The sequence below is a fragment of the Mesoplodon bidens genome (assembly GCF_964165515.1).
Source record: "Mesoplodon bidens genome assembly, chromosome: 11".
Taxonomy (NCBI): domain Eukaryota; kingdom Metazoa; phylum Chordata; class Mammalia; order Artiodactyla; family Ziphiidae; genus Mesoplodon; species Mesoplodon bidens.
This window is the reverse complement of record NC_138167.1, coordinates 67,692,333-67,716,260: the sequence shown is the minus strand read 5'-3', so window position 1 is coordinate 67,716,260 and position 23,928 is coordinate 67,692,333. Positions and strand designations below refer to the sequence as shown.

The 23,928-nt window shown below is 51.1% G+C and overlaps 3 protein-coding genes across 8 annotated transcripts in view; 2 read left to right on the top strand and 1 right to left on the bottom strand.

Annotated features, from left to right (window-relative positions):
* The window catches only part of MICALL1 (MICAL like 1), a 28,259-nt gene extending 25,577 nt beyond the window's left edge, over nt 1–2,682 (top strand). For both annotated transcript variants that reach the window (XM_081248682.1, XM_081248681.1), the window contains exon 16: nt 868–2,682. In XM_081248682.1, the coding sequence (XP_081104808.1) occupies nt 868–989 (122 nt within the window). In that variant the 3' untranslated portion in view covers nt 990–2,682. The remainder of the gene's footprint in view (nt 1–867) is intronic.
* Nucleotides 2,683–2,765: 83 nt separating this feature from the next.
* On the bottom strand, nt 2,766–11,122 carry LOC308624888 (UPF0193 protein EVG1). 5 transcript variants are annotated; one of them, XM_081248686.1, is made up of 7 exons: nt 10,961–11,116; nt 10,549–10,660; nt 9,283–9,345; nt 5,588–5,770; nt 4,762–4,893; nt 4,479–4,579; nt 2,766–4,287 (listed from the first exon to the last, which is right to left on the bottom strand). In XM_081248686.1, the coding sequence occupies exons 2-7, from the start codon at nt 10,649–10,651 to the stop codon at nt 4,216–4,218; spliced, it is 654 nt and encodes a 217-aa protein (XP_081104812.1). In that variant the 5' UTR covers nt 10,652–10,660; nt 10,961–11,116; the 3' UTR covers nt 2,766–4,215. The 5 variants fall into 5 exon arrangements, with proteins under 5 accessions (XP_081104812.1, XP_081104810.1, XP_081104809.1 ...); XM_081248684.1 differs by lacking the exon at nt 2,766–4,287 and having other exon boundaries at nt 4,468–4,893; nt 11,075–11,122; XM_081248683.1 differs by lacking the exon at nt 2,766–4,287 and having other exon boundaries at nt 4,468–4,893.
* An 88-nt stretch (nt 11,123–11,210) lies between these two features.
* Nucleotides 11,211–22,320, top strand: POLR2F (RNA polymerase II, I and III subunit F). Its single transcript, XM_081249138.1, has 5 exons — nt 11,211–11,331; nt 12,622–12,691; nt 17,322–17,452; nt 21,558–21,629; nt 22,140–22,320. Exons 1-5 carry the CDS (start codon nt 11,312–11,314, stop codon nt 22,228–22,230), a joined length of 384 nt encoding a protein of 127 aa, XP_081105264.1. The 5' UTR covers nt 11,211–11,311; the 3' UTR covers nt 22,231–22,320.
* Nucleotides 22,321–23,928: the final 1,608 nt, after the last annotated feature.

Genomic DNA, 23,928 nt, shown 5'->3' with positions numbered 1-23,928 from the left:
TGCCCTGGTGCCCACAGGGAAGACGGTGGCGTGTGGGAGCATTTCCCAGGGCGCGTCTGCCTTAAACTGTGCATTCCTCCTTGAGATCTGCAGCTGGTCTAGGAGGGGTCTGTGGGACCAAACAGCAGGCCCTCCCGCAGATACGATAGTGCCTACAATGGTTAAGAGAGCACTGGACTGGGAGGCAGCCCTGGGCCTAATCCTGGTTCCACCAGTGACTCATTTTGTGGCCTTGCGGTTAAGTCTGGGCTCCAGTTAGACTGGATTCCAGTCCCAGCTCTGGCACTTCCCAGCTTGGTGGCTTTGAGCCAGCCACTTCACCCCTCTAGGCCTCGCTCTCCTTGTCCGTGGAATGGGGGTGATGGAGGCACCCACCTCCCGGGCATGTGCTGAGGATGACTGAGGTAATGTGTATAAAGCACTTAGTCCAGGGCCTGGCACCTGCAAAAAGCTCAGTTGGTGTTAGTCTGTTTCAAAACTCACATTTTCCTCGTCCATAATAAGTTAGGGGCTGGGCCAGATGATTTCTGAGGTCTCTTCTACCTCTGACAGTCAGTGTTCGTGTTGTAACCCACAGAGCTGTGAGCACCAGCCTAGGGGAACCAAGCCTTTTAGAGATGAATGTCTGCCACGCTGTAGGGCTCCGCCATTGCTTTCACGGGCACTCGTCTCCCCATCCCTGCCAAACACTGGGAAGGGGTAGGGTCCCGTCCTAGAGAGGAAGAACCGAAGGCTCAGAAAGGTGAAGGGGCGTGCCCACGGTTCCAGGAGAGGTGGTAGCCGTGGGCTGAGCCTGTTGGCCAGCGCTCCTAGGCCATCACCACCACCCCCCGCCTGCCCCAATCGACTCCCCTCTCCCTTCTGCAGAGTTCCAGAAGGAGGCTGAACCCGAGGGCAAGAAGAAGGGGAAGTTCAAGACCATGAAGGTGCTGAAGCTGCTAGGAAACAAGCGTGATACCAAGAGCAAGTCCCCAGGAGACAAGAGCTAACAGCGTGGGCTGCCAGCTGGGGACTCCACCGCTCCTGGCTCGGCCCCGGGGCTGCGCTCTGCCAGGGACGCCCAGCTTCCCTTCAGGATCAGTCGAGGGGAAAGATGACTTAAGGGGAGGGAGCCTCTGGGTGATGGCCTCTCCCTCCTCAGGGTCCTCTGGCTCGTCTGGGCCAAAGAGTTTTCTTCCCTCTCCTCTGAGCCACCGGCAGCTGCGCCTCAGCCCTGCCCAGCCTGGTTGTGATGACCCTAGATGCTGTGACTGACCAGGGAGCGAGCCGGCTCCTGGGTCCGGGGAGCGGCCGCAGCGGAGCACACCGGCCCCTCGTCCCACCCAGCACCTGGCCTGCCGTGCCGGGCAGCTCCTTGGTCCCTCTTCCCTTCTGTACTACGTACAGAGGGGAGCCTTACCTGTCAGAGTCTTTGGGTCTTTCTGCCCACGAGGTCGGCCTGGGGTGGACCTCTGGCCTGGGTCTCCCGCCCCTGCCCTGGTTCTGAGTCCCTGTCTTCCTTTTGGTGCAGGTGGCCCTGACTCTCTCCTCACTCAGGACCTCTATTTATGAAGTCTCTTAATTAAGTTCAAGGTAGTTACTGTGTCCTCAGACACGAATGGGCCTGGGCAGATCCCTCCCTCTGTTCCTCAGAGTTCTAGGAGCTTCCCTCATCTCCCCTCATTCTGTAGGAGGTCTCCCTGTCCAGGACACCGTGCTGGGGTGGGTGGGAGCCGAGTGCTGAGCCCCCTCAGGGAGGGTCCCGGGGAGGCAGGCTCCAGCCGCAGTTCTGGCCCCTGCCCCTCAGCCAGATCAGCGGCAGGCGGGGCTGCTGCTGTAGGTGCTAACCCTGGTCCTTTACCACGCTGCAGCCCGGCCCCTCCTGTAGGCTGTCCCTGCCACCCCAGGGCTGGGGCGCAGTAGACCCACTCCCAGGTGGTCATCGCCAGCCTGTCGTCTCGCACTCGTCTGTTGTGTGTTCTCTCCCGACTTGTTGCTGCCGAAGGACTCATGGTCGCTCAGCCCCTGGGATGGCTGTGGGAGCGGAGGAGCCGATGGGGGCCACCACCTTCCCCCAGGGAGTGTGCCCAGCAGCTCTTGGTCAAAGCACTGTTGCTGTAAGCTATTTCCGGGGTACCTCTAGGGCCCCCTTCCCTCAGCACACCTATGGGGAGAGGTCGCACTGTATTAATTTGAGAGGGTTTTCCTCCCCGACAATAAATGGAGACCACCTCAGTCGACAGTGCCCTGCAGCCTTGAGGCGCCTTCCCCTCACCAGGCCTGCCTTCTTCCCTGCCTCTGCCAGGCCTCGAGGCTGGCATCTCTGCTTGCCCAGGAGGGCGTGGAGGGGCTGTCCACTGCCAGGGGCCCTGGCCCTCACTACCTGCCCCCCGGGCAGGACCCCTTCCTCTGCAGGGACAGGTGGCTCCTGTGCCTGTGCAGCCCCCGGCCGCCTCCTTCCTGACATGCCTGTTGACCTGCAGCTGGGGTCACCAACTCCAGTGGCAGGTGACGCACATGAACCAGGCTGGGTGTGTCCTGAGGGAAGGCCCCGACCCCCAGGTGGTGGGGACTGGGGTGAATAGGGGTGGATACACCGCAACTAGAGGGCAAGTTCTCCCTCATTTAAGTCGACTGTAGCCTGTGGGATGTGGGCCCAGTGGGGCCAGATCTTTTCATTTTTCAAGAGAAACTGGAAATCCAGATGGTGCGTGTGTGTGATTTGTAAATGTTGGCAACGGATCCGAATTTAAATCAAGGGTAGGCTGCTGTGGTGTCACGGGTGGGCTGACTTTGCCCTGGGCTGTCCTGGGTTCTCTGGTTCGCTGCCCCTGGGCCACGTGCTGGGGCCTTCGAGGCGGAGGGCGGCTGTCCTGGTCATGTTGCACCCTTGGCCCTCAGGTTCTGGAGGGTGTGTGGATACAGGCTTCTCATGGAACGTTCCAGAGCCCAGCCCTTGATCTGGTCCTCTCTGTTTATTTGTTTGAAGCTGCAGGGCCATGTTTATTCTGCAAACCCAAACTTGGGTCATGTGGCCTGAGAGGATTACCTGAATTCCTCCAAGTGGGATGGTTGGTGGAAATTTCTGAAATACTCTGATTTATGGGGACAGGAAAATGACAGAATACTGGAGACCATAAGGCTTGTGGTTGTCAAGACATGGGGACTGCTGTGTGCTGTGCGCCAGGCCTGGGACACTGCTCCTGTGGGCGGATGTCTCCTCAGCAGCCCTTGGAGGCAGGCCGCACAGGCGAGCCGTCGGAGATGAGGCTGCCGGGCTCAGATCGCACGGGCTGGGAGTGCACTTCCAAAGCAGGGCCCCTTCAGTCTGGGTCCCTCCCACCCCTTTGGGTTTCTTTCTATGGGCTGTACGTTTGATGGAAAGAAAGTTAACTTTTAATCCTGCGTAGGCTACTTGCTAGTTAAATGACTCAGGTCATAGCATCTTGGTGAGCCCTGGTTTTCACATAGGGATAATGAACCATCACAGGCATTTATTGAGAGAATCAGCTGAGAGTGACACCGACACCCACCGTAGTGCCCGGCCATGGGGTGCTCCAGGAGCCTTCGTTCCATTTTCACTTGAAATGTGCAAAACAGCTAGAAACCAACTGGACTTGAAAAATTCTAACTCCTTGAACAAATAAGGTTTATCCCTCTGAAAACAAAATGGTGTGCGTAATGACCTACGCTAAATGTGTTTTATTAGCCTGTTAATCACAGTGGTTAAATATTTGCCCAAAGCTATAAGAAGTCAAATAAGTAGGTCCTAAGACAGGTAGGAAGAAAGGAATCATATTCATTACTAAGTTCAGAAAACCTAATGTGCCGGACACAGGGACACGCAGTGGGTGAGGCCATGGGAAGGGAGCCCAGTGGATGCCCTTAGACATACACCCAAGATGGTGAGACCTGGATCCTTGCTTTCACTGTGTGTGGGGCTCTTTCCCCAAGAAAAGACTGTGTGTGTGTATGTGTCTGTATCTGTGACTGGTCTTAGAGGCTCAGCTGACCGAGGATCCCTGGGCAGAGTCTCAAGGAGAATCAGCTCATTTTCTGAGACGTCCATTTTCTAGGGTGCTATGTCCAGGGTGCCCTAGGTGGGGGCAGTGCTATACAACCATTTACATGGCTGAAGGCCGGGGTGGGTGGGCTGACCTGGGGCTGACCCTGCTTGGCAAGGGGGTGGGCTCCAGTGGTAGAGGTTGGGCTCTCCCGCCCCCCTCTGGAGGCAGATTAAGTGGTGGCGAGAGCCTTCCTAAGTTCCTCACTCCTCTTGTGGTCCAGGTCTTCCATTTCCTGTAGTTTCTGCAGAGGGCATCAGGGAAGGCTGGGGATCAGGGAAGGAACTCCGGGAGCCACCACAGATGGGAGGCTAGAGCCGGACTCCCGAAACGGCCGCAGCTGACCCTTTATTCCTGCTCACATCTCGTCCTCCACACTCACAGGGGTGCATCGCCCCCTCCCCCCCGGCTCCATTTCCCTGTTGCTTCTCCTACCTGGGAGATTTCAGTAAGGATGATCCCTCGGTACTCTCTGCCCTGCCCTAGGGCCTCCATGTCAGCCAGGAATTCTTTCCTCTCCTGGATTTCCTTTACCACTGGAAAGGGAAAGGGCCGTCAGTGTACAGGGCAATGGGGGCCCTCAGGCTCCCAGGAGGGATGGCAGGGACGGCAGGTTGCTTCTCTTGGGACCAGGAAGCAGTTCTGCGGTTGCGCCTCAGGGATTCCCCCCTCCACACACACTCCCCTCCCCAGCGTAACTGGCCCATCGGGGGCTCACGTTCTTCAAACCGGTCCAGCTCAGGGTCTGGGTTCTCCTGTCGCACAGGAGGGGGCTTTCTTTTCCGTTCCGCTGGCTCCTTCCCGGTGGCAAAAATATTCTGGAGTCTCCGCTTCTCCTTCTCCAGATCTCCTGTCGGGCCCGGACATGGCCTAGTTAAGGTGTGAAGAGCACCGCCATTCACGGTCCGTGTTCCCAGTTGGGCACACTCGCTCCAGGGTAACATGGGTAGGGCTTCTGCAAACCCAGCACCTTCTACCCTGGGTGCCCCTGAGCTGATAGGCAGGAAGGGGTTGAAAGAACCCACAAGAGAGCTTCGTCAAAACCCACACGTTGCCTGGGTGCAGAGCAAGGCTAAGAAAACTCAGTGACTGCCGCGGTGCAGCTGGGATGGGGAGGCTGCGTGGGAGCTGTCGGAGGGGCTAGCCCAAGAGCCATGTCAGGTGCCAAGTAGAAACGGGTCGGGGGGAACGACTCCCTGAAATAGGCTGCAGCGCAGAGGAGCCCTGGGTTCCAGGCACCGTGTGAGCTTGAGAGAACAGTGGCCGTGATGCCTGACCGCCAAACATTCATCAGAGATGGGCGGAAACCAGTTAATGGTTAAAGAGAGTTCTGGAAAAATGTATGAAAACGAACACCTAACTGGTTTCCCGTGCACCCTGAGTGCCCCCAAGCTAACATGTGCTGAGGTTCAAGAACATCGGTATAAACAACGTGCGAATTTGATAAGCTGCCTGCTCAGCACTCCGCGGGCTGCAAGCCTCCCTGCCCCCTACCCCCTCGGAGGGAGGTAGAAGAGGGGCTCTAGTGGAGGCCTCTCACTTACGGGTGGCTTGAGGCTTGAACTGCTCCCGGTTGTAGGCCCCGTTGGCTTGGCACATGCTGGCAGGCCGGAGGTGGGACCGAACAGCCAGGATGGGAGGCAGGTAGATGGCTGAGGCCGGCTGCTTGGAAGGCAACACCCTCTGGCTGGAAGTTGGACCGCACTGTAGGGGGAGAGTGTCTCCTCCTGTGGAAGGAAGGGTCAGGGTGGGGGGGTCCCTCCTGGCATTTTTTTTTTTAGTTTATAAAAGTGGTCCCTACCTGTTATAACAAGTCAAACAGTACAGAAGGGTCTTCCCTTCTCCCCTCCGAGCCCCCCTCTACAAGAAGCCATGGTAACAATTTGGTGGTCTCAGCCCATTCCTTTTGATGCTTACATAAACATGTTCAAAGATACGTGTGCATATATAAGATTCATGTTTCAAACACTGGATCATACTGCATTCTATTCAGTAATAGACTCTTAACAGTCTATCATGGACATCTTTCCAGATCACTCCATTTATATATAACTTATTTTTTATAGCTGTATACTAGTCCTTAGAATGGAAACATTATTTATTCAGTGAGTCTCCTAGTTTCAGAAATTCAGGCAATTTCCAGTTTTTTTTTTTTTAAACTATTTCAAACGATGATGTAATAAACATTCTTGTACATCAAGCCTTCGTCCTGGTGCTTTTGTTTCTATAGATGGATTCCTAAAACCTGCTTGGTCCCTGGGCAGGGAGGGATGGTTTGGATGGTGCTAGACACCAATCCCTCCTACCGTCCATCCCCACTGCCTTGACCCAGATCTGGGGCTCCTCCCCCAGGCCAGCCAAATGTGTCACCTCCTACCTGGTTGACTGGCCCCTCCTCTCAATTGCCTTAAAGCCCAGCTCAGCACAGTCCCCAGCCACTGGTTTGATCTGGCCCCTGTCTACCTCCCTTACATTTCCAGCCTTCTTCTATCATCCATCTGGCAAATACGTATTGAGCGTGTACTCTGTGCCAGGCCCAAGGCACTGGGGGTAAAGTGTAAGTAAGATGAAGCCCAGCCCTCATGGCACTTACATCTGGGGTGCAGATGATGATAAAACAAGTAAAATATATAGTACGTTAGATGGTGATGGTGACAGTACAGTGATGGAACACAGGGTGTGTCAGAGCAGGATTTACGATTAAAAATAGGGTAGCCAGGGAAGGCCTCACGGAGACAGAGACATTTGAGAAAAGACCCAAAAGTGGTAAGAGGCCAGCCCTGCAGGTATTTCAGGGAAGAGCATTCCAGGCAGAGGGAATGGCAAGAATAAAGGACCTGAGGTGGGAATGTGCCTGGAGTGTCTGAGGAACAGCCAGGAGGTTAGGGTGCCAGGAGTGGACTGAGCAAGGGGTGGGGTATAGTGGGAATAGAGGTCAGAGGTCACAGAGGGCAAGAGACATACCGGGCCTCGTAGGCCTCTGGAAAGACTGGCTTTTACTGTGTGCGAGGTGGGAAGCCATCGGAGGGTTCTGAGCAGAGGAATGACATAAGACCTTTAGCTACCCTTGAAAATACAGTGTTGGGACTTCCCTGGCTTCCCAGAGGTTAGGACTCTGCACTTCCACTGCAGCGGGCATGGGTTCAGTCCCTGGTCCAGGAACTAAGATCCCACAAGCTGCGTGGCACAGCCAAAAAAAAAAAAAAAATACAGCGTTGGGGGTCGAGGGTACAGGTAGTCACAGTCAGGATATGGTTTTAAGACCAAGCAGACAGGACTGCTGATGGGTTGGATGTGGGGTCTGGGAGAAAGAGAAAGAGGAGATAGGATGTCTCTGAGGTGTCTGCCCTGAGGAACCAGAAGGATAGAGCTGCCATTGTTCCCCACTACCCTTCCCTTCTCATGTCCTCTACCTAGGGCCACACCATGGTTTATCTCTCTTCTCTGAAGAGATGCTGTCCTTTCTAGAATGTTCCTCCTACTCTCTCTGCTATTTCTGCCTGTCCAGTACCAAATGCTACCTCTTCCTTTGGCTCAGTCTCAGTAAATAATTATGGCCCAAGTAATTCTGGGAGTTCAGGTGAAGGAGAGGAATTTGTGGCTTGCAACAGAATTTGAACTAAGCCTCAAACCAACAAGTAGGACTTGGTTAAGAAGAGAGGAATAGGGCTTCCCTGGTGGCACAGTGGTTAAGAATCCTCCTGCCAATGCAGAGGACACCGGTTCGAGCCTTGGTCCGGGAAGATCCCACATGCCGCAGAGCAACTAAGCCCGTGTGCCACAACTACTGAGCCTGTGCTCTAGAGCCTGCGAGCCACAAATACTGAGCCCACGTGCCACAACTACTGAAGCCTGCGCGCCTAGAGCCCATGCTTCGCAACAAGAGAAGCCACCACAATGAGAAGCCCGCGCACCACAAGGAAGAGTTGCCCCTGCTCACTGCAACTAGAGAAAGCCCACGTGCAGCAGACCCAATGCAGACAAAAATAAATAAATACGATAAATGAAAAAAAGAAAAAAAGAAGAGAGGAATAGAGAGATGATTCTAGGAGAGGAAACCAGACTCAACACCAATGCTTGGAGGCAATATTTTAAAGAAAAGTCTTTTAAGGAGAACAAAACTGCCAGGCAAACCGTTGACTTGTGTTGCCCTAACCACTAATGCAATTAGTCCTTCAACTAATATTGAGCGCCTAGGAGCCAAGGTACCATGGTGAACAAGGCAGACCCAGTCCTTGGTCTCCTGGTATTTACTTTTAGTAGAATTTCTAGCATATTCTCTTTGTAGTCATGTTATAGGGGACCCCAAATGATTAGTAGATTGCTGAGTATGGAGATTGAGTTATGTGACTCAGCTGTGTTGTGGTGCTAGGCAATGGCAGCCTGAGTTGTCCTTGTCTACAATGAGGAAGGAGATCTGACTTCTGAATTGGTCTGACGGAGCCTCCCTCCCTCTGCCAGTTGATATTTGTCTCTCTGACTTTCCCATCCCTATACCTCTGTGGTTGACCAGATGCCTCCTGATAGGTACCTTCTTTCTGGAGAGACAGCAATAGCTATTGGTAGATTCAAGTGAAATTTGGCAGGTTTGGACATTCTGGCATCCTCTTAAAGGTAACTCTACAGATCTTTGTTCTGATCCACTACATGTTGATTCAGTTAAATCTCAGAAAGCAAGGTTGTTTTTAAGATCTTAGCGAGCACCTTGTTATTGTGCCCATGTACATTCACTTTTTTGTTTTCCTTAAAAATAAACAGTACAATGTGTGGTTAGAGGTGAGCTGTGGAAAGGTTTTGCATAGTTTTCCTAAGTTGGAAGCCTGCCAGTAATCTTGTTCCTGCCAGCTAAGCTATGAATGAAAAAAAACTATGAATGAGACACACACAGTCCTCTCCTCTGGAGAGCTCATATGGTATGTGTGTAAGAGGGCGGGATTAGTTTGTAGACTTGACAGCGTTCAGAGTATTTGGCTGGGCAGGAAGTCTCCAATGGGCTGTGATCTGTTGGGAAGGTTGGCTGGAGCCAGACTGCAGGAGGCGCTCATGTGCCGTGACCCATGTCTGGGGAAGAAGCAAAGACCCTGCAAAGTCAGTTCCCCTGGAGCAAGAGTCAGAAATACCATTCAATTTTTTTTTTTTCTCTTTTAAAATGAGGTCCCCTACTCCTTAATATGGAGAAGCATGAAAAATGTGGCCCAGAATCCCTCTGCCCTGGAAGCTTCTGCAGATGGCCTCTTACGTTTCATGGTGTCCATGATGTGGCGCTGTTGGAAGTTTGTCAGTCTGGATTCCTTCATCATCACTGCAGGACAAAGCACTTCAGTGAGGCCTCCAGAGCTGCAAGCAGATGCCTTCATCTCACCTCACTGAAATTTAACATTGTATCACCTCCTGCCAGCATTCAGCACCTGAGTACTTGGCCGCCCCCACACTGCGGCTTGTGGGATCTTAGTTTCCCGGAACAGGGATTGAACCCAGGCCCCTGGCAGTGAAAGTGCCGACTCCTAACCACTGGACCACTAGGGAATTCCCTTCCTTTCCTGTTTTGTTTTTTTTCTATAGCATTCATCAATATCTAAGTTCTATGTACCTTACTTATTATTTGTTACCTTCCTACTAGAATATTAGCTCCATGGGACCAAGAATTTTTGCTTGTTTTTTGTTTTTCTTTTCTTTTTTTTTTTTTTTTTTTTGCGGTACGCGGGCCTCTCACTCTTGTGGCCTCTCCCGCCGCGGAGCACAGGCTCCGGACGCGCAGGCTCAGCGGCCATGGCTCACGGGCCCAACCGCTCCGCGGCATGTGGGATCCTCCCGGACCGGGGCACGAACCCGTGTCCCCTGCATTGGCAGGCAGACTCTCAACCACTGCGCCACCAGGGAAGCCCTCTTTTTTTTTTAATTGCTTTATTTTCAGCACCTAGAACGATGTCTAAAGCACATAGTGGGCTTAAATTTTTTTGTTGTTGAGTGAATGAAGGAATGAATGAACAAGTATTCATTAAGCATGTGCCAGGGGCTGGAGTTACAATTGTAGCTACAAATGTAGCCAAAACAGGCATCCTGTTCTGATGGAGTTCATGAACTAGAGGGGCAGATGGATGTTAATTCAACGGGACACACTAGGTATCTGACTACAGGTTGCCAGTGAAGGAAATTGACCACTAAGTATCTGACTACTAAGCCCACAAAGGAAAAGGTATTTGGTAGAGTGCTGGCACCTAACAGTTGGTTGCACTGTGGTGGCGGGTGGGGAGGAAATAAAGCTTCCCTGGGGAAATTGAAAGTGTGATCTAAGGGACGCAGGGGAGTTAACTACTCTAAAATTCTTAGTTCTTTGACTTTTGGCCACTTCCAAGTTGTAGGACTCCTGAAGCTTTCTGAACTCCAGGCTTCTTATATGTAAAATGGAAACAGCAATTGCTAAACCATAAGTCATGCAGGGGAGAACTGAGTTACAGAGAGTAACTGTGACCACCGCTCTTCTTGTGTCCTTTAACGCACTGACCTCTGAGCAGCTCGCAGGTCTCTGGGGTGTAAGTGGCCGGCTTGGGGCAACGCCAGAACCCCGTTCCTTTGGTCACTGTCTCCACCCTCTCATGGGAAGCCATGGGAGGGCTCTGAGGAGGGAAAAACGCAACGAGACACTCCCTGTCTCTCAGATTCAACCTCTCCTCCCACACCCCCCAAACCACCCATAGTTTGGGAACAGGGGTCGAGTCGCAAGAGAATCGTGATGCCGTCTGTGAACATCGCGACAGTGCCCGATCCTCCCACCCCGAACAGATCTACTGGCAGATCCACACGCGAACAGAGACCTCAACCTGACCTGGCGCCTGTGTCAGAGAAGTCGCCTCAGGAGGAAAGGGGCGTTAGGGTAACCGTGCCCGCTGGGTGACACGCCCAAACGGAAACCTCACCCTAAAGTAAGACCCCGGCTGGGTGGCCCTTCCCCACAGAGAGCGGAGGTTGGGCTCAGCAGATCGTAACCAGGGCTCTGAAGCAGCACCCGCCCCGGGGCGCCGCAGGAATACTTTTGAGATCTCAGCGACTAGAGCCCGCAGCTAGCCTGTCTGGCTACCATGGTAACGCGCACGCACCGCTCGGCGCATGCGCACATTTATTGCCGCGCCTGCCTCCCGGAAGTGATTACCTCTAGGTCACGGCGCAGGCGCAGAGTACGCTTGGCGTCGAGCGAGGAGGAGGCGTACAGTTTGCGGGTCTCCGCTCGGGTCTGGGGCGCAGAACCCGGTAGCTGTGGCGCGGGTGTCATGTCAGACAACGAGGACAAGTGAGTGCGGGAGCGAAGTGACTTTTGCGGAGTCTCGCAAGGGGCGGGTGAAGCGGGAGCCTGGGTCGAAGGAAGTTGAGGATCCAGGCGTCGGGGGGCAGTTTTGAGGGGACTGGGGGTGCTGAGGGGGCCCGCGGAGCTGGAGAAGGGTAGGGCGGTGAGCCGGCAGCATAGACCCGGCCAGAGGCTGGGCACAGAAAGACCCCGGCTCGAGGGTCCAGAGAGGATCACTGAAAAAGGTATCTTTCAGCAAACTTCCGCTGAGTCGGGCTCTGTGTCAATACCTAATATTGAGGTGTATTAGGTATAGTCTCTGCTCTCCAGGTGGGGTCCCTTTCTAGAAGAGGGGGCAGGCCCATAGACATAATGCGGGGTCGTGTGAATTGCGTAGTAGGTCTGTAGTATAGAAGTAATCCAGAGGAGGGTCTGGGGAGACTTTGAGGTGGTAAAGGTCTGGGAGGCTTGCAGTAATCCAGGTGAGAAAAGGTAGTGACTTGTACTAGGGTGATAGTAGTAGAAGTGGTGAGAAGTGGTTTTGAAGTCTGGATTTATTTTGAAGCTAGAGCCCAGGAGATTACCTGACGTGTGGTGTTGGAGGAGAGGTCTATCCTGAAGATAAAAACAGGGGAGTTCTCAGCATAAGTACATTAGTCAAAGCTGAGAAACAGAGGAGATGCGTGTCAGTAGAGAAGAGGAGATGACTGCGTGTCAGAGAATCCCAACATGGAGTGCTTCGGGGGAAGAGAGGAGAAACCGGCAAAGGAGACTGAGAAGGAGTAGCCAGTGAGGTGGGAGGACACCAAGAGCGTGAGGTGTCCTTGCAGTCAAGTGAGGGGAGTGTTTTGAGTGAGAGGGAGTGGTCCTGTGGGCCAACTGACAGATCAGGCTAAATGAGAACGAGAATAGTCCATCGCATTTAGCAATGTGGAAAACATTAACAAACTTGAAAGGATGGTTTGGGTGGAATCATGGAGGTGAAAGTCTTTGGAGTGAGATGATGACAGAATGGGAAGAGAAGAATCGGAAACAGTGAAGATGGACAACTCTTGCAAGAATTTTGCTCCCAAGGGGAGCATGGAAATAGGGCTCTGTGAGGAGGGAGTAGAAAAGTAAGCTCTGTTTGCTTTTTCAGACGAGGAAATCCAACGACTTAATGATTTATTAAGTGATTCACTCATTAAGTAGATATTTACTGAGCGCCTCCTATGCTAGTAACTCAGATGAGACACAGATCTCTGCCCTCTTTGATCTACTAAGTGGTGCTCTAACTGGCTTCTTCTTCTTGTACAGTTTTGATGGCGACGACTTTGATGACGTGGAGGAGGATGAAGGGCTAGATGACTTGGAGAATGCCGAGGAGGTCAGTATTTAGCCTTGGGCTCCCCTCTCTGCAGCCCAAGCTGCCGCCTAGCCCAGCCAGTGATGACTGACTGAATGCATCTGCCTCCCGTTTGTGGTCAGGGCACCGCCAGTTAGAGTGAGGAGAGATCTAGTCCTGGGTAGTGGAGGAGCCCCTCAGGGTGGGCCTGAAGGCTTTTGTCCACTTGGAGCACAGCGCGTGGCTTCTGGGGCAGTTAGCTTACTGACAGTTGAAATACTCCCTTCATTCATTGAGCAAACATGTGTTGAATGTTGATTACGTACCAGGAGCTCTGCAAGGTGGGGCTACATAAAGAGCGAGGGGGAGAGTGACCTGGGGTAAGGCTGGAGAGGTAAGGGCCAAGATCAGGCAGGATTTTGTAGCGTGAAGGTATCGGGAAGCCAGTGACAAGTTTTGAGCTGGGGAGCGGCATGATCCAGCGAGGAATGAATTGGGGAGGAACAAGGGTAAAAGAGAGCCCAATTAGGGAGCTCTCAGAGACCTCCAGGTGAGATCTGTCGCTTGCACTTGGGTGCTGGTAGTGTCGGTGATGGGAAAACGGATGAAAGAGAGATTTTGGTGGTTTGGATGTGGGGCTGAGAAAGTGGGAGATGACAGGGATGACTCCCATGTTTCTAGCTTGAACAACTAGGTGAATGAGTTACTAGTGTCATAGATAAAATAGGACTTTCTGTCCCTTTTGACTGATGGAGGGAGAAGTGCTTTATGTGCCTCTTGGAGAGAGAGTGATCCCTCGATTTTTTTTTTTTTAAGGCTAGGAAGCTGAAGGCCCTCTTTTGGGATTTCCTGTCTGCCTGGCACTCTGAGGTTATATGTTCTCTGAGTCAGAAACCTCCTTCTCTATCCTTCTGATCCCTTTCCACCTCTGTCCTATTGATTCTGCCTCCTATATGTGGTTCAGTCCTGTTTTCGTTTCTCCATTCCTAGTGTCTCAGCCTGGTTTGGATCTTTATTGCTTTTCACCCACATTACTGCAGAAATGTGTTGCCGGTTTTCCTGCCTTCAGTCTGCTGTTTGCCTTTCTGCTGCCAGAGTCATCATTTTCACCTACCCACGTGATTGATTACAGTTGGTCTTCCTAAAAGGTCTCTCTGCTTCTGCCCTTTCCACCTACAGAATATTGTCAACAAAGTATCCAGAGTGATCCTTTTAAATCTTAAGTCACTTTGTCTCTCCTCTGTTCAGAATCTGCATCCGGTGGCTTCTTAGCTCATTCAGAGTAAATGCCAAAAAGATGTACAAGGTCCTCCACGATCTGGCCACCTGCTCCCCCTGTGACCTTATCTCTTCTCGCTGTCCCTGTCATGCCAGGGAGACCCCAGCTCAGAACCTTTGACTGTGCTGTTCCCTCTTCCTTTCCCTTAGATATGCACACGACCTGCTCCTCAGCCTCCTCAGGTCTTTGTTAAATATCACCTCAGTGGGGCCTTCCTGACCATCCTGTTTAAAATTGCCGCATTAACCCCTTCCTCCAACACCACCACCCTGGCACTCCCTGTCTTTTCTCTGCTTTTATACTACACATTGTACTTAACCAATTTTGTTTATTGTTTTTCTCATCTCATTATAATGTAAGTTCTATAGGAGAAAGAATTTTTATCTGTCTTACTGCACTCTCCCAAGTGCTTAGAATACTATCTGACATATAGTAAGCACTCAGTAAATATTTGTTGACTTAAGTCTTTATTATAGAATTTATTCTTCTGCCTATAACCCTATACACACCTTTTGCTCTAATCATACTCCACAATTAGGTGTCCAGACTTAGTACCTTCTCTCCCTCCTCTGTGCCTGTGTGCATGCATTTCAGCCTGCCTGGAATGCCCTTTCCTTCCTCGTTAGCTTGGCAGCTCATACTCATCCTTCTAGACCAGCCCAAGTCTCATCTCTGGACTGTATTCGTAACCCCCAGTATGAGGTAGATGTCTCTCACTTTCTTGTTAAGTTTGTGGCACACTTGCATACTTTTTTTTTTCTTGCTAATATATTTTTTGAAGTGCTTTGATATTCCATTTTGTTTATTTAAATACACATGCTCACACACACAACTACAACTCTGTAAATTAGTGAAATGGCACTCATTGGATGAATTAAATTACAACCAGTAAATGAGTGAACAGGAAAGACAAAGAGTTAAAGAAGATATTTGCAAAACATATAACTAAGAAAGTACATCTATACAATGAATTCTTACAAATCAATCATAAAAATGCAGAAAATCCAATACAAAAAGGGGCAAGGGATTTGAACAGGTACATCACAAAAGAGAATATCCAAATAGCTAATAAATATATAAAAAAGATGCTTAACATCATTAGTCATCAGGAAACTGGAAAGTAAAACCACAAGACACCACTCCACACCCACGGAGATGGCTAAAATTAAACCAGACAAAACAAACATCTTACAGTGACAATACCAAGTGAGAAGAAAGGTGTGGAGCAATTAGAGCAACATTTGTATTATTCTGGTCCGAGTGTAAATTGGGCCAGCACTATGGAAAACTCTATGGAGTTATGTACTAAAGGGGAGTGTATATGTATATTTTTTAGGAACCAGTGATCCCGCTCCTGGGTGTATACCCAACACAGATGCATACTTATGTTGACCAAAAGACATGTACAAGAAAATCCATAGCATAATAGCAAAATAGTCCAAATGCTCATTATAATTGAACGATTATATGGATTGTGGTATATTCCAACAGTAAAATCCTAGATGGCTGTGAAAATGAACAAAGTACTGGTAGACACAACAGAATGGATAAATCTACAAATATAACATTGAGTGAAAGAAGCTATACAGAAAACAGTACATAAGGTGTGATTACATCCACAGGAACTTCTTTTTTTTTAATTTTTCAATTTTATTTATTTTTTTATACAGCAGGTTCTTATTAGTCATCAATTTTATACACATCAGTGTATACACGTCAATCCCAATCGCCCAATTCAGCACACCACCATCCCCACCCTCCCGTGGCTTTCCCCCCTTGGTGTCCATACGTTTGTTCTCTACATCTGTGTCTCAACTTCTGCCCTGCAAACCGGTTCATCTGTACCATTTTTCTAGGTTCCACATACATGCGTTAATATACGATATTTGTTTTTCTCTTTCTGACTTACTTCACTCTGTATGACAGTCTAGATCCATCCACGACTCAACAAATGACTCAATTTCGTTCCTTTGTATGGCTGAGTAATATTCCATTGTATATATGTGCCACATCTTCTTTATCCATTTGTCTGTCGATGGGCATTTAGGTTACTTCCATGACCTGGCTATTGTAAATAGTGCTGCAGTGAACATTGGAGTGCATGTGTCTTTTTGAATTATGGTTTTCTCTGGGTATATGCCCAGTAGTGGGATTGCTGGATCATATGGTAATTCTATTTTTAGTTTTTTAAGGAACCTCCATACTGTTCTCCATAGTGGCTGTATCAATTTACATTCCCACCAACAGTGCAAGAGGGTTCCCTTTTCTTCACACCCTCTCGAGCATTTGTTGTTTGTAGATTTTCTGATGATGCCCATTCTAACTGGTGTGAGGTGATACCTCAATGTAGTTTTGATTTGCACTTCCCTAATAATTAGTGATGTTGAGCAGCTTTTCATGTGCTTCTTGGCCATCTGTATGTCTTCTTTGGAGAAATGTCTATTTAGGTCTTCTGCCCATTTTTGGATTGGGTTGTTTGTTTCTTTATTATTGAGCTGTATGAGCTGTTTATATATTTTGGAGATTAATCCTTTGTCCATTGATTCATTTGCAAATATTTTCTCCCATTCTGAGGGTTGTCTTTTCGTCTTGTTTATGGTTTCCTTTGCTGTGCAAAAGGTTTTAAGTTTCATTAAGTCCCATTTATTTATTTTTGTTTTTATTTCCATTGCTGTAGGAGGTGGATCAAAAAAGATCTTGCTGTGATTTATGTCAAGGAGTGTTCTTCCTATGTTTTCTTCTAAGAGTTTTATAGTGTCCGGTCTTACATTTAGGTCTCGAATCCATTTTGAGTTTATTTTTGTGTATGGTGTTAGGGAGTGTTCTAATTTCATTCTTTTACATCACACTTGCATACTTTTATAGCACTTGTTGTTTTGTTTACTCTTGTCTTTTTCCCCAGACGATGTATTCTTTGAGAGCAGAAACTCTTAGCTTTCTGTCTCAGCACCTATTATGATGTCTGGCACATGACAGATGCTTAATAAGTGATTGTTAAATATATGAATATGTAAAGATGGGGTGCTTGTTCCTCTTCCTGCTTAGGGTGATTTGTTGTCTGTGCTCAAGGACTTCTTTGTATGGATGCTCAAGGACTTCTCTTCTGGATGAGGCAGATGGCTTTGGACTCCCTGATCATGAGTCCTTTTTTACTAGGTCTGAGACTTTGGCCAAGTTAGCTAACCCTCCAAGCCTCTAAAATGGGCATTGTAATCCCCACTGCATACGGTTATTGTGAGGATTAAATGAGGTGTTAATAAGGCAGTTGCATGGTCACTGGCACGTAACAAGCAGTAGCATAGTGGTGGTTATAATCGTTGTCGTCGTCATCCTGCCCCTCACCCCCGATAATGCATCCTGAGATTTTTCCCTCTTTTCTTCCTTGGTGTCCAGGAGGGCCAGGAGAATGTTGAGATCCTCCCTTCTGGAGAGCGACCGCAGGCCAACCAGAAGCGAATCACCACACCATACATGACCAAGTATGAGCGAGCCCGTGTGCTGGGCACCCGAGCCCTTCAGATCGCGTGAGTATGAGCCTCCTCACCATCTTGTCCATCAGACAGGCTACAGGGAACCTCCACGCTGTTGATGTGGCTCAGCCTGGCACCTGACCACAGACCTTCCCTCTTCTCACACGCTAAACAAGGGTGGTGCTGTCCCTGTGTGCCAGGCACTGTGCTAGACCCCCTGCCCTCAGAGAGTTTGTGATCCAGTGGAGAAATAGGACATAAACATCTGAGAAGTCAGATAACAGTACAGTAGAAGAATAGTGATAAGAACACAGAGTGTAACAAGTGCCTGTCAGTTAGGGAAGCAGAAATAAATAAATAAATAAAATAAGATCAACCCTCGACCGTTGTGGGCTGGTTAGTTGGGGGTGCTGTAGCAGCACCCCCTGGGCTTAAGGTGGTTCTTGAATCAATAGACAAGGGCCAGCCCAGAGGAGTGAGGGAGCCCTCCCTGTAGAGGTCCCGCTGGAAACGTGAAAGCACAGAGCAGTGGGGAGGGGGTTGGGGGTTTGAAATTAGCAGCCTTTCCTTTGTCCCCCAAGCTTGGAGCTAGTTGAAGACTCGCACGATTCAGGAGCTAGCAGCAGGCAGGTGGGGATCGCAGCGTGCGACGCTTCCGTGTCCGCCCCCACAGCCGCGGGCACGGCAGCCACCAGAGGCCCTTTGTGCAGGTGTCGGCCTGCCTGCTAAGTTTGTGGGCATCGTGGAGGACAGATCAGGCGGCTTTGAGGAAGCAGGGACTCTCGAAGAGGCTGGACCGCAGATGCGTGCTTTTCCCGCCAGGCTCCCTTGTCAGATGAGTTCCTCCTCCGTTGTGGCGAGAGTAAGTGGGAGGACAGAGAGGGGACGGGCAGGTTACTGTGGCTCTCGTGGGACGTCCTCCGCGGGGAAACGTGAGGCCGGGGAAAGGAGCCCTACCCCAGGCCTCTTACAAGCTGCTGTGGGAAATGGTGGGTACCTGGAGGAGGGGGTGCTTCAAGTAGGGAGTAGTCGAAACTAGGCTTGAAAGAAAAGCTGGGGCCAGAGTTGTGGGACGGTGCGTGCTGGCGGAGTGGTGATGCTCAATCTATGCATCCATCCGTCCCCACCCCGCCCAAGTTTTTAAACAGCATTGGGCTTCATCTCCTCCAGTCTTGCGGAGGGAAGGTGACCGCCGTGTTCACCTCGATAGAGGGCTTTATGGGCGGGCAACGTCGTTCCTCACCCACTTGGCAGCAGTAGGCCTCCTGCCAGCCTGGTTGTACTCCTTGCTGGTCTGGGTGAAATGAGAGCTGCACTCAGTGTGATGATTTTGGTATCGCTGGGGTCAGGATCCTCTAGGCCTGCACCGCAGTTATGGTTGCCACTGGCTACATTTGGCCATTTAAATTTAAGTAAAACGAAATAGAAGTTCAGTGTTTCAGTCTCATTAGCCACATTTCATGTGCCCAGTAACTCCCTATGGCTACTGTGATGGGTAGTGCAGACCGAGGACATTTCCATCATTGCAGAACACTGATCGGGCAGTGCTTGTATCTGCTGAACGTGATCAAGCAGAAAGAATAATTCATAAAGTACTTTTCAGACAAATAGACTGTATGCAAGTTAAAGTCTTTGAGCATCGAATAAGATATTGTGCTTGCACCTGTTGGGGATGCAGGGATGATTAAAGACACAATTCCCCAGGTCTCTAGGTGTTTACAGTCTGGTGGGAGAGATGGACCCGTTCTAAATACCCAGAACCCAAGGCGGATGGGGTTGCTGCTTTACAAGAGAAACAAAAGAGAGAAGGGAGTAATGGCAGGGGTGACTGGGGAAGCCTCATGAAGAGATTAGAATTAAAGCGAGGTGGTTTTGAAGGTATCCCAGGCGCCAGAAATAGCACTAGGAAAGGTCCAGGTAGAGGCAGGCATGTATGGATTGTGGTGGGGGAATGGCAAGTAGCTTGGGGCACAAGACTGGAAAAGATGTCACTGGTTCATTGAGTGACAAGTTCAGAAGATGGGCTTGCATTTGGTGGACAGTATGGAGCAGGCATTTAAAACACTACCGAGGCCCAGCGTGCTGCTTTCCTTGGGGAGCAAGACTCGGTCTAGCTTAGTCTAGTCTATAGTGCTCTTTCCGATTGAGGGCTAGGGTGCTGTCTGGTGGTTCTCCGGCTGCTGTAAGCCCTTGGACAGCCAGGGCTGGAGCTTATCCTGAGTACGAGGCCTGCAATTCTGCACTTAGTAGATGCTGAACAGATGTTTCTTGGATATTTGTGGATGAGGCCTCTCTCTGGTTCATTAGCCCCACCTGGCGGCTGAATGGTTGCCACAGGGGGAGACGTTCCGGGCGCACTCTCACACTTCCTGTGCACATAGTAGGGCTGGATGAATTACTGCTGTTGAGTTATTCGTATCTTGAAAGAAATAAGGCATATGCAGATCAAGGAAAGCATTTTGCCCCATTCTTTAAAGGTTTACATTTTGGGGAAGTTCAAATAATTATTGAGAGAGGATATAGAGAAAGTTAAAGAACTTGGTCTCTGCGCTTGGGAAATTTTCAGGCTTTGGGGAGTAACAGACATCAGAATATTTAGCAATGAAATTAGTAGATTATTTAGTGTGAACTGGTGGCTCTCAGACTGGCTGGTTATCAGAAGCACCTGGGGAGCTTTGCTAATGCAGGTTCTCAGGATCCTTCACTAGAGAGTGGGGTGGAAGGGTCTGGGGAAGGACCTGGGAACCTGTATTTTTAGCATACTTTCCCAGTAATTTTGATGATTATCAGGTTTGGGATCCATTAGTGTAAACTTGAGCTGGAATCAATAAGTGTGGCTTCCTAGAGGAGGTGGGCCTACAACTGGCCTGTTTGTTTCTAGAGCCTCTGCTGTGGGTCAAGTGTTGTGCTAGGGCTTGGGATCCTGGGCCACCAGGTCTCGTTGGAAAACTTCAAACAAGTAGTCACAGTGTAGTGATAGTGGTGCCGAGAGAAGCGTATGTAAAATGAGTCAGGGCACTGAGGCTTCCGCAAGCGCTTTCCAGAGTGGAGACATCTGAGCCTCTTGCAGGCCTGTAGGGAGAGGAAGAGCTTGTACGAGGATGCAAAAAAGGAAACAACAGGGTATGTCTAGGGAACTGTAGTAATTTGGTATGGCTGGAATGTGGGGTAAATATAGGCAGGTAGCATGAGAAGGTACTAGAAAGGTAAGCAGGGGCCAGGTGAGGTTCTTCCTGCCTGATGGCTGTGGGGTGTCATGGAAGGGTGGTAAGGAGGGGAGCGCCTCACCACAGGCCCTGTGTAGAGGCTGGAGGAGCAGGACCCTTGTAGGGGGCATTGCCAAGACAGAGAAGGAAAATGAGGCAAGCTGGGCCCTGAGGCAGGGCTGGGGGGTCGAGTTAGAGTGGTCAGAAGGGGGAGCTTTTGCACATGCGGGTCCTTTGTGCTGGAACACTCTGCTGTGGCTGCAGGCTCAGGAGTCTGTGATGGGCCCTGGGGAAGGCCCTTGGCAGGGGAGCTGACATGACGCACGTCACACGGCCCGGTGATGAAAGCTCACACTTGTCCCGTTCACAGTGCCGGTCTTCAGTTTGTGAATCACCAGCTTTTAAAAATAATGGGAGGTGTTGCAGCACAGTAGGGAGGAGCCTTCGGGGTTCAAATCTTGGTTCTGCCACCTACTGGCTGTGTGACCTTAGGCAAGTTACTGACCCGTCTGTGCCTCAGTTTCTTCATCAGTAAGACGGAAGTAACAAGAGTACTTACCTCAGATACAGCACTCTGTAAAGGGCTGAGGGCAGCTATGGCACTCAGTCTTTGCTTGTTAGCCAGTAGCGTTTTAGCATCATTGTTCTGTAGGTGTGGCAGGGCTTTTTGTCTTCATTTACAAATGAGGATAGTGAGATTTGGGGAAAAAAATTCAGTATCTTTGGAGGCAAAGTTTAAGTCTAGTCTCCAGGCTCCCGCTCACGTACCCTCGCCGTCAGTGCCCCTGAACTGCCGCTCCGCATCCGCTGTGCCCGCCTACCTGGAAGGTGCCCTTTCTGGGTGAGGACTGGGATGCTGATCTGGTCCTGTTTGTGAAGCTCCCCCCCGACCTCATTCTGGGCCCTCCTCCCTGTGTTTGTAGTCTCCCCAACACCTGTCCCTGTACCTGCAGGATGTGTGCCCCCGTGATGGTGGAGCTGGAGGGGGAGACAGATCCCTTGCTCATCGCCATGAAAGAGCTCAAGTAAGTCACCCAGATCATGGTTCACTGCTCCAGAGCCCTGGGAGGCATCCCTTGGGTTCTCTGCTGCACACCCTTCCCCCACTTCCCTGCTGGGGAAGTGTGGTTCTTGTTCCTGTAGACCCTTAGTTTGTTTGGGAGTCAGCCCTGCAGGGAGGAGGAGGGAGGGGGAGGAGGGGGCAGGCAAAGGGAGAGGGGAGGACATTGATGAGACCTGGACCTTTGCTGTCTGTCCGAATTTCCCTGTTCCTACTGCAGTTGGCCTCACCAACATCCTCTACTTTTCCCCCTCCTCCCTTCAGCCATGGGATGGCAGAGCCCTTCCAGACTCAAGTCCCGCACTCAGAGATGCAGGAACTTTTTCTGTTGTAATTCCTTTCCTACAAAGTGCATTCATAGTCTCAAGAGGATGCTGCTAAGACTTCTCTTGCCTTGCATTCTGCACATTCTGTCCCTCTGCTGCAGGGCTGGGGTCACCAGCCCTCATGTACCTTGACTTCTCCCCTGCCACAGGGCCCGAAAGATTCCCATCATCATTCGCCGCTACCTGCCTGACGGGAGCTATGAAGACTGGGGGGTAGACGAGCTTATCATCACCGACTGAGCCGGAATCATCTTCCTGACTGTGCCTCAGCCCCAGTTTCTAGTCTCATGTTCTTTATACGTGTAAATAATAAATTCTTCAACATTTCAACCCCTCCGCCTCCAGCTGCCTGGGAGGCCTACCCCCTTCTTCTGCCCTGCTGCCTGGAGGGTGCACCCATCCCAGTGGCCCTGTCAGCTCTTTAGGAAGCACCAGGGGCCCTGACCCCCTGTGGCTCCCCCACGTCCCTCCCTCCATCTCGCAGTCCACCAGAGCAGAGGCTGCTGCAGGAGACACCTCAGCTGCCTTCCCAGCAGACAGACAAGCCTTTGTGCCCAGGGAGCTGGTTGCCACGGAAACCCCCAATTTCCTTTCCAGTGGGGACTGGCTGCAGGGGCTTCTCCCTTCTCAGGAGTATCACAGAGCAGGTCTCATCAAGCCACCCATTGTTTCCTAAGGACCTGCCTCGAGCCTCTTATCGTGGGCTCGGATCCCCTTTCAGGAGCCAGTGCCCCAGCAGGAAGCTTGGGGATGCAGTGATCTCCTGCCCTCCCCGAGAGAGCCCTGCCGGGCAAGTCAGCAGCTGGACCAAGGGCCGAGCACCTGCCCACCCCTGCCTCCCCTCCCCTGCCCCCGCCTCGATCCCTGCTTGTCAGGCCACTCCCCACACACCGTTTTTCATGACCCACCTCTCTGGTCTGCCACACCCATACCCTCTCCTTGCCAGCTTCTGGAAGATGTCCTTCCCCTTCTGTGTGGGGCCCCTGCTCCTCCGAAGCCTTCACTAGGATGGGTGCTGGGATGATGGTGGGCAGGGGAGCAGGGCTGCTGGGTTCAAGGTGTGACATTAAATCAGGACTGGAGCTCCCCTTTCTCTGCCCTAGGTTCTAATGGGTCCTGTTCTCTTCACTCTGCTTACCCAATCAATCATGCTGGTTCCTCCCTTTCTCGGGGTTGGCAGGTGGGGGGAACAGATGACAGGGAGAGGGTGTATACTGACACCAACAGGGATAGAAGGGAAAATGGCTTCCTGAATATTCCAGCCTTGACCTCCCTTCTGCTGCCAGCTCCCCTTCCACGAAGAGGAGGAGCTGGGCTTGCCTGACCTCTGCAAGAGGCAGGGACCCTGGGGGTGCGTGCCCCCTGGACAGGGTGGGAGTGATGAGCATCCCCAGGAGCGGGAGGGGTGTTTGCTGCTCTGGAGAAGGGTTAATTTAGGGAGCAGTGGACTTCGCACCCCCTTCCACCCTCCTCCAAGCCTGTGGAATCCTTTAATCAAGTTGGGTGCTGAAATTTCAGCTCTGAAATGCCGCCTTTGTGCTGGCATCCAGGCGGCCGCCCCAGAGTGCGGGGGTCACTTTCTTGGCCCCGTTTCTCTAAATGGTCTCTTTGTTCCTGCTGGGCCGCTCAGTATCAGATGTGATTAAAGGGAGATGGGGCTTGGGTGGAGGAGGAGAGAAGCGGCTGGGAGAGGGAGGGGGTTAACCCTTAGGGGATAGGGTGTAGAGGAGTTGGAGAAAGGGGTGTTTTTCCTCCCATTTCCCCCTTCCCATTCTGCTACGCTTTCACGGAGTCAGCCCCTTCCTGCTCAGCTGGCCAGGCCAGGGCATAGTCTCCTCAACCCTCTCCAGATACACCTGTCCCTTCTCCGTTTACATGTGGAGCCACTACTTCACTGAGGCCTGAGCTCATCCAGAATCTCAGGTCTAAGGCATGAGC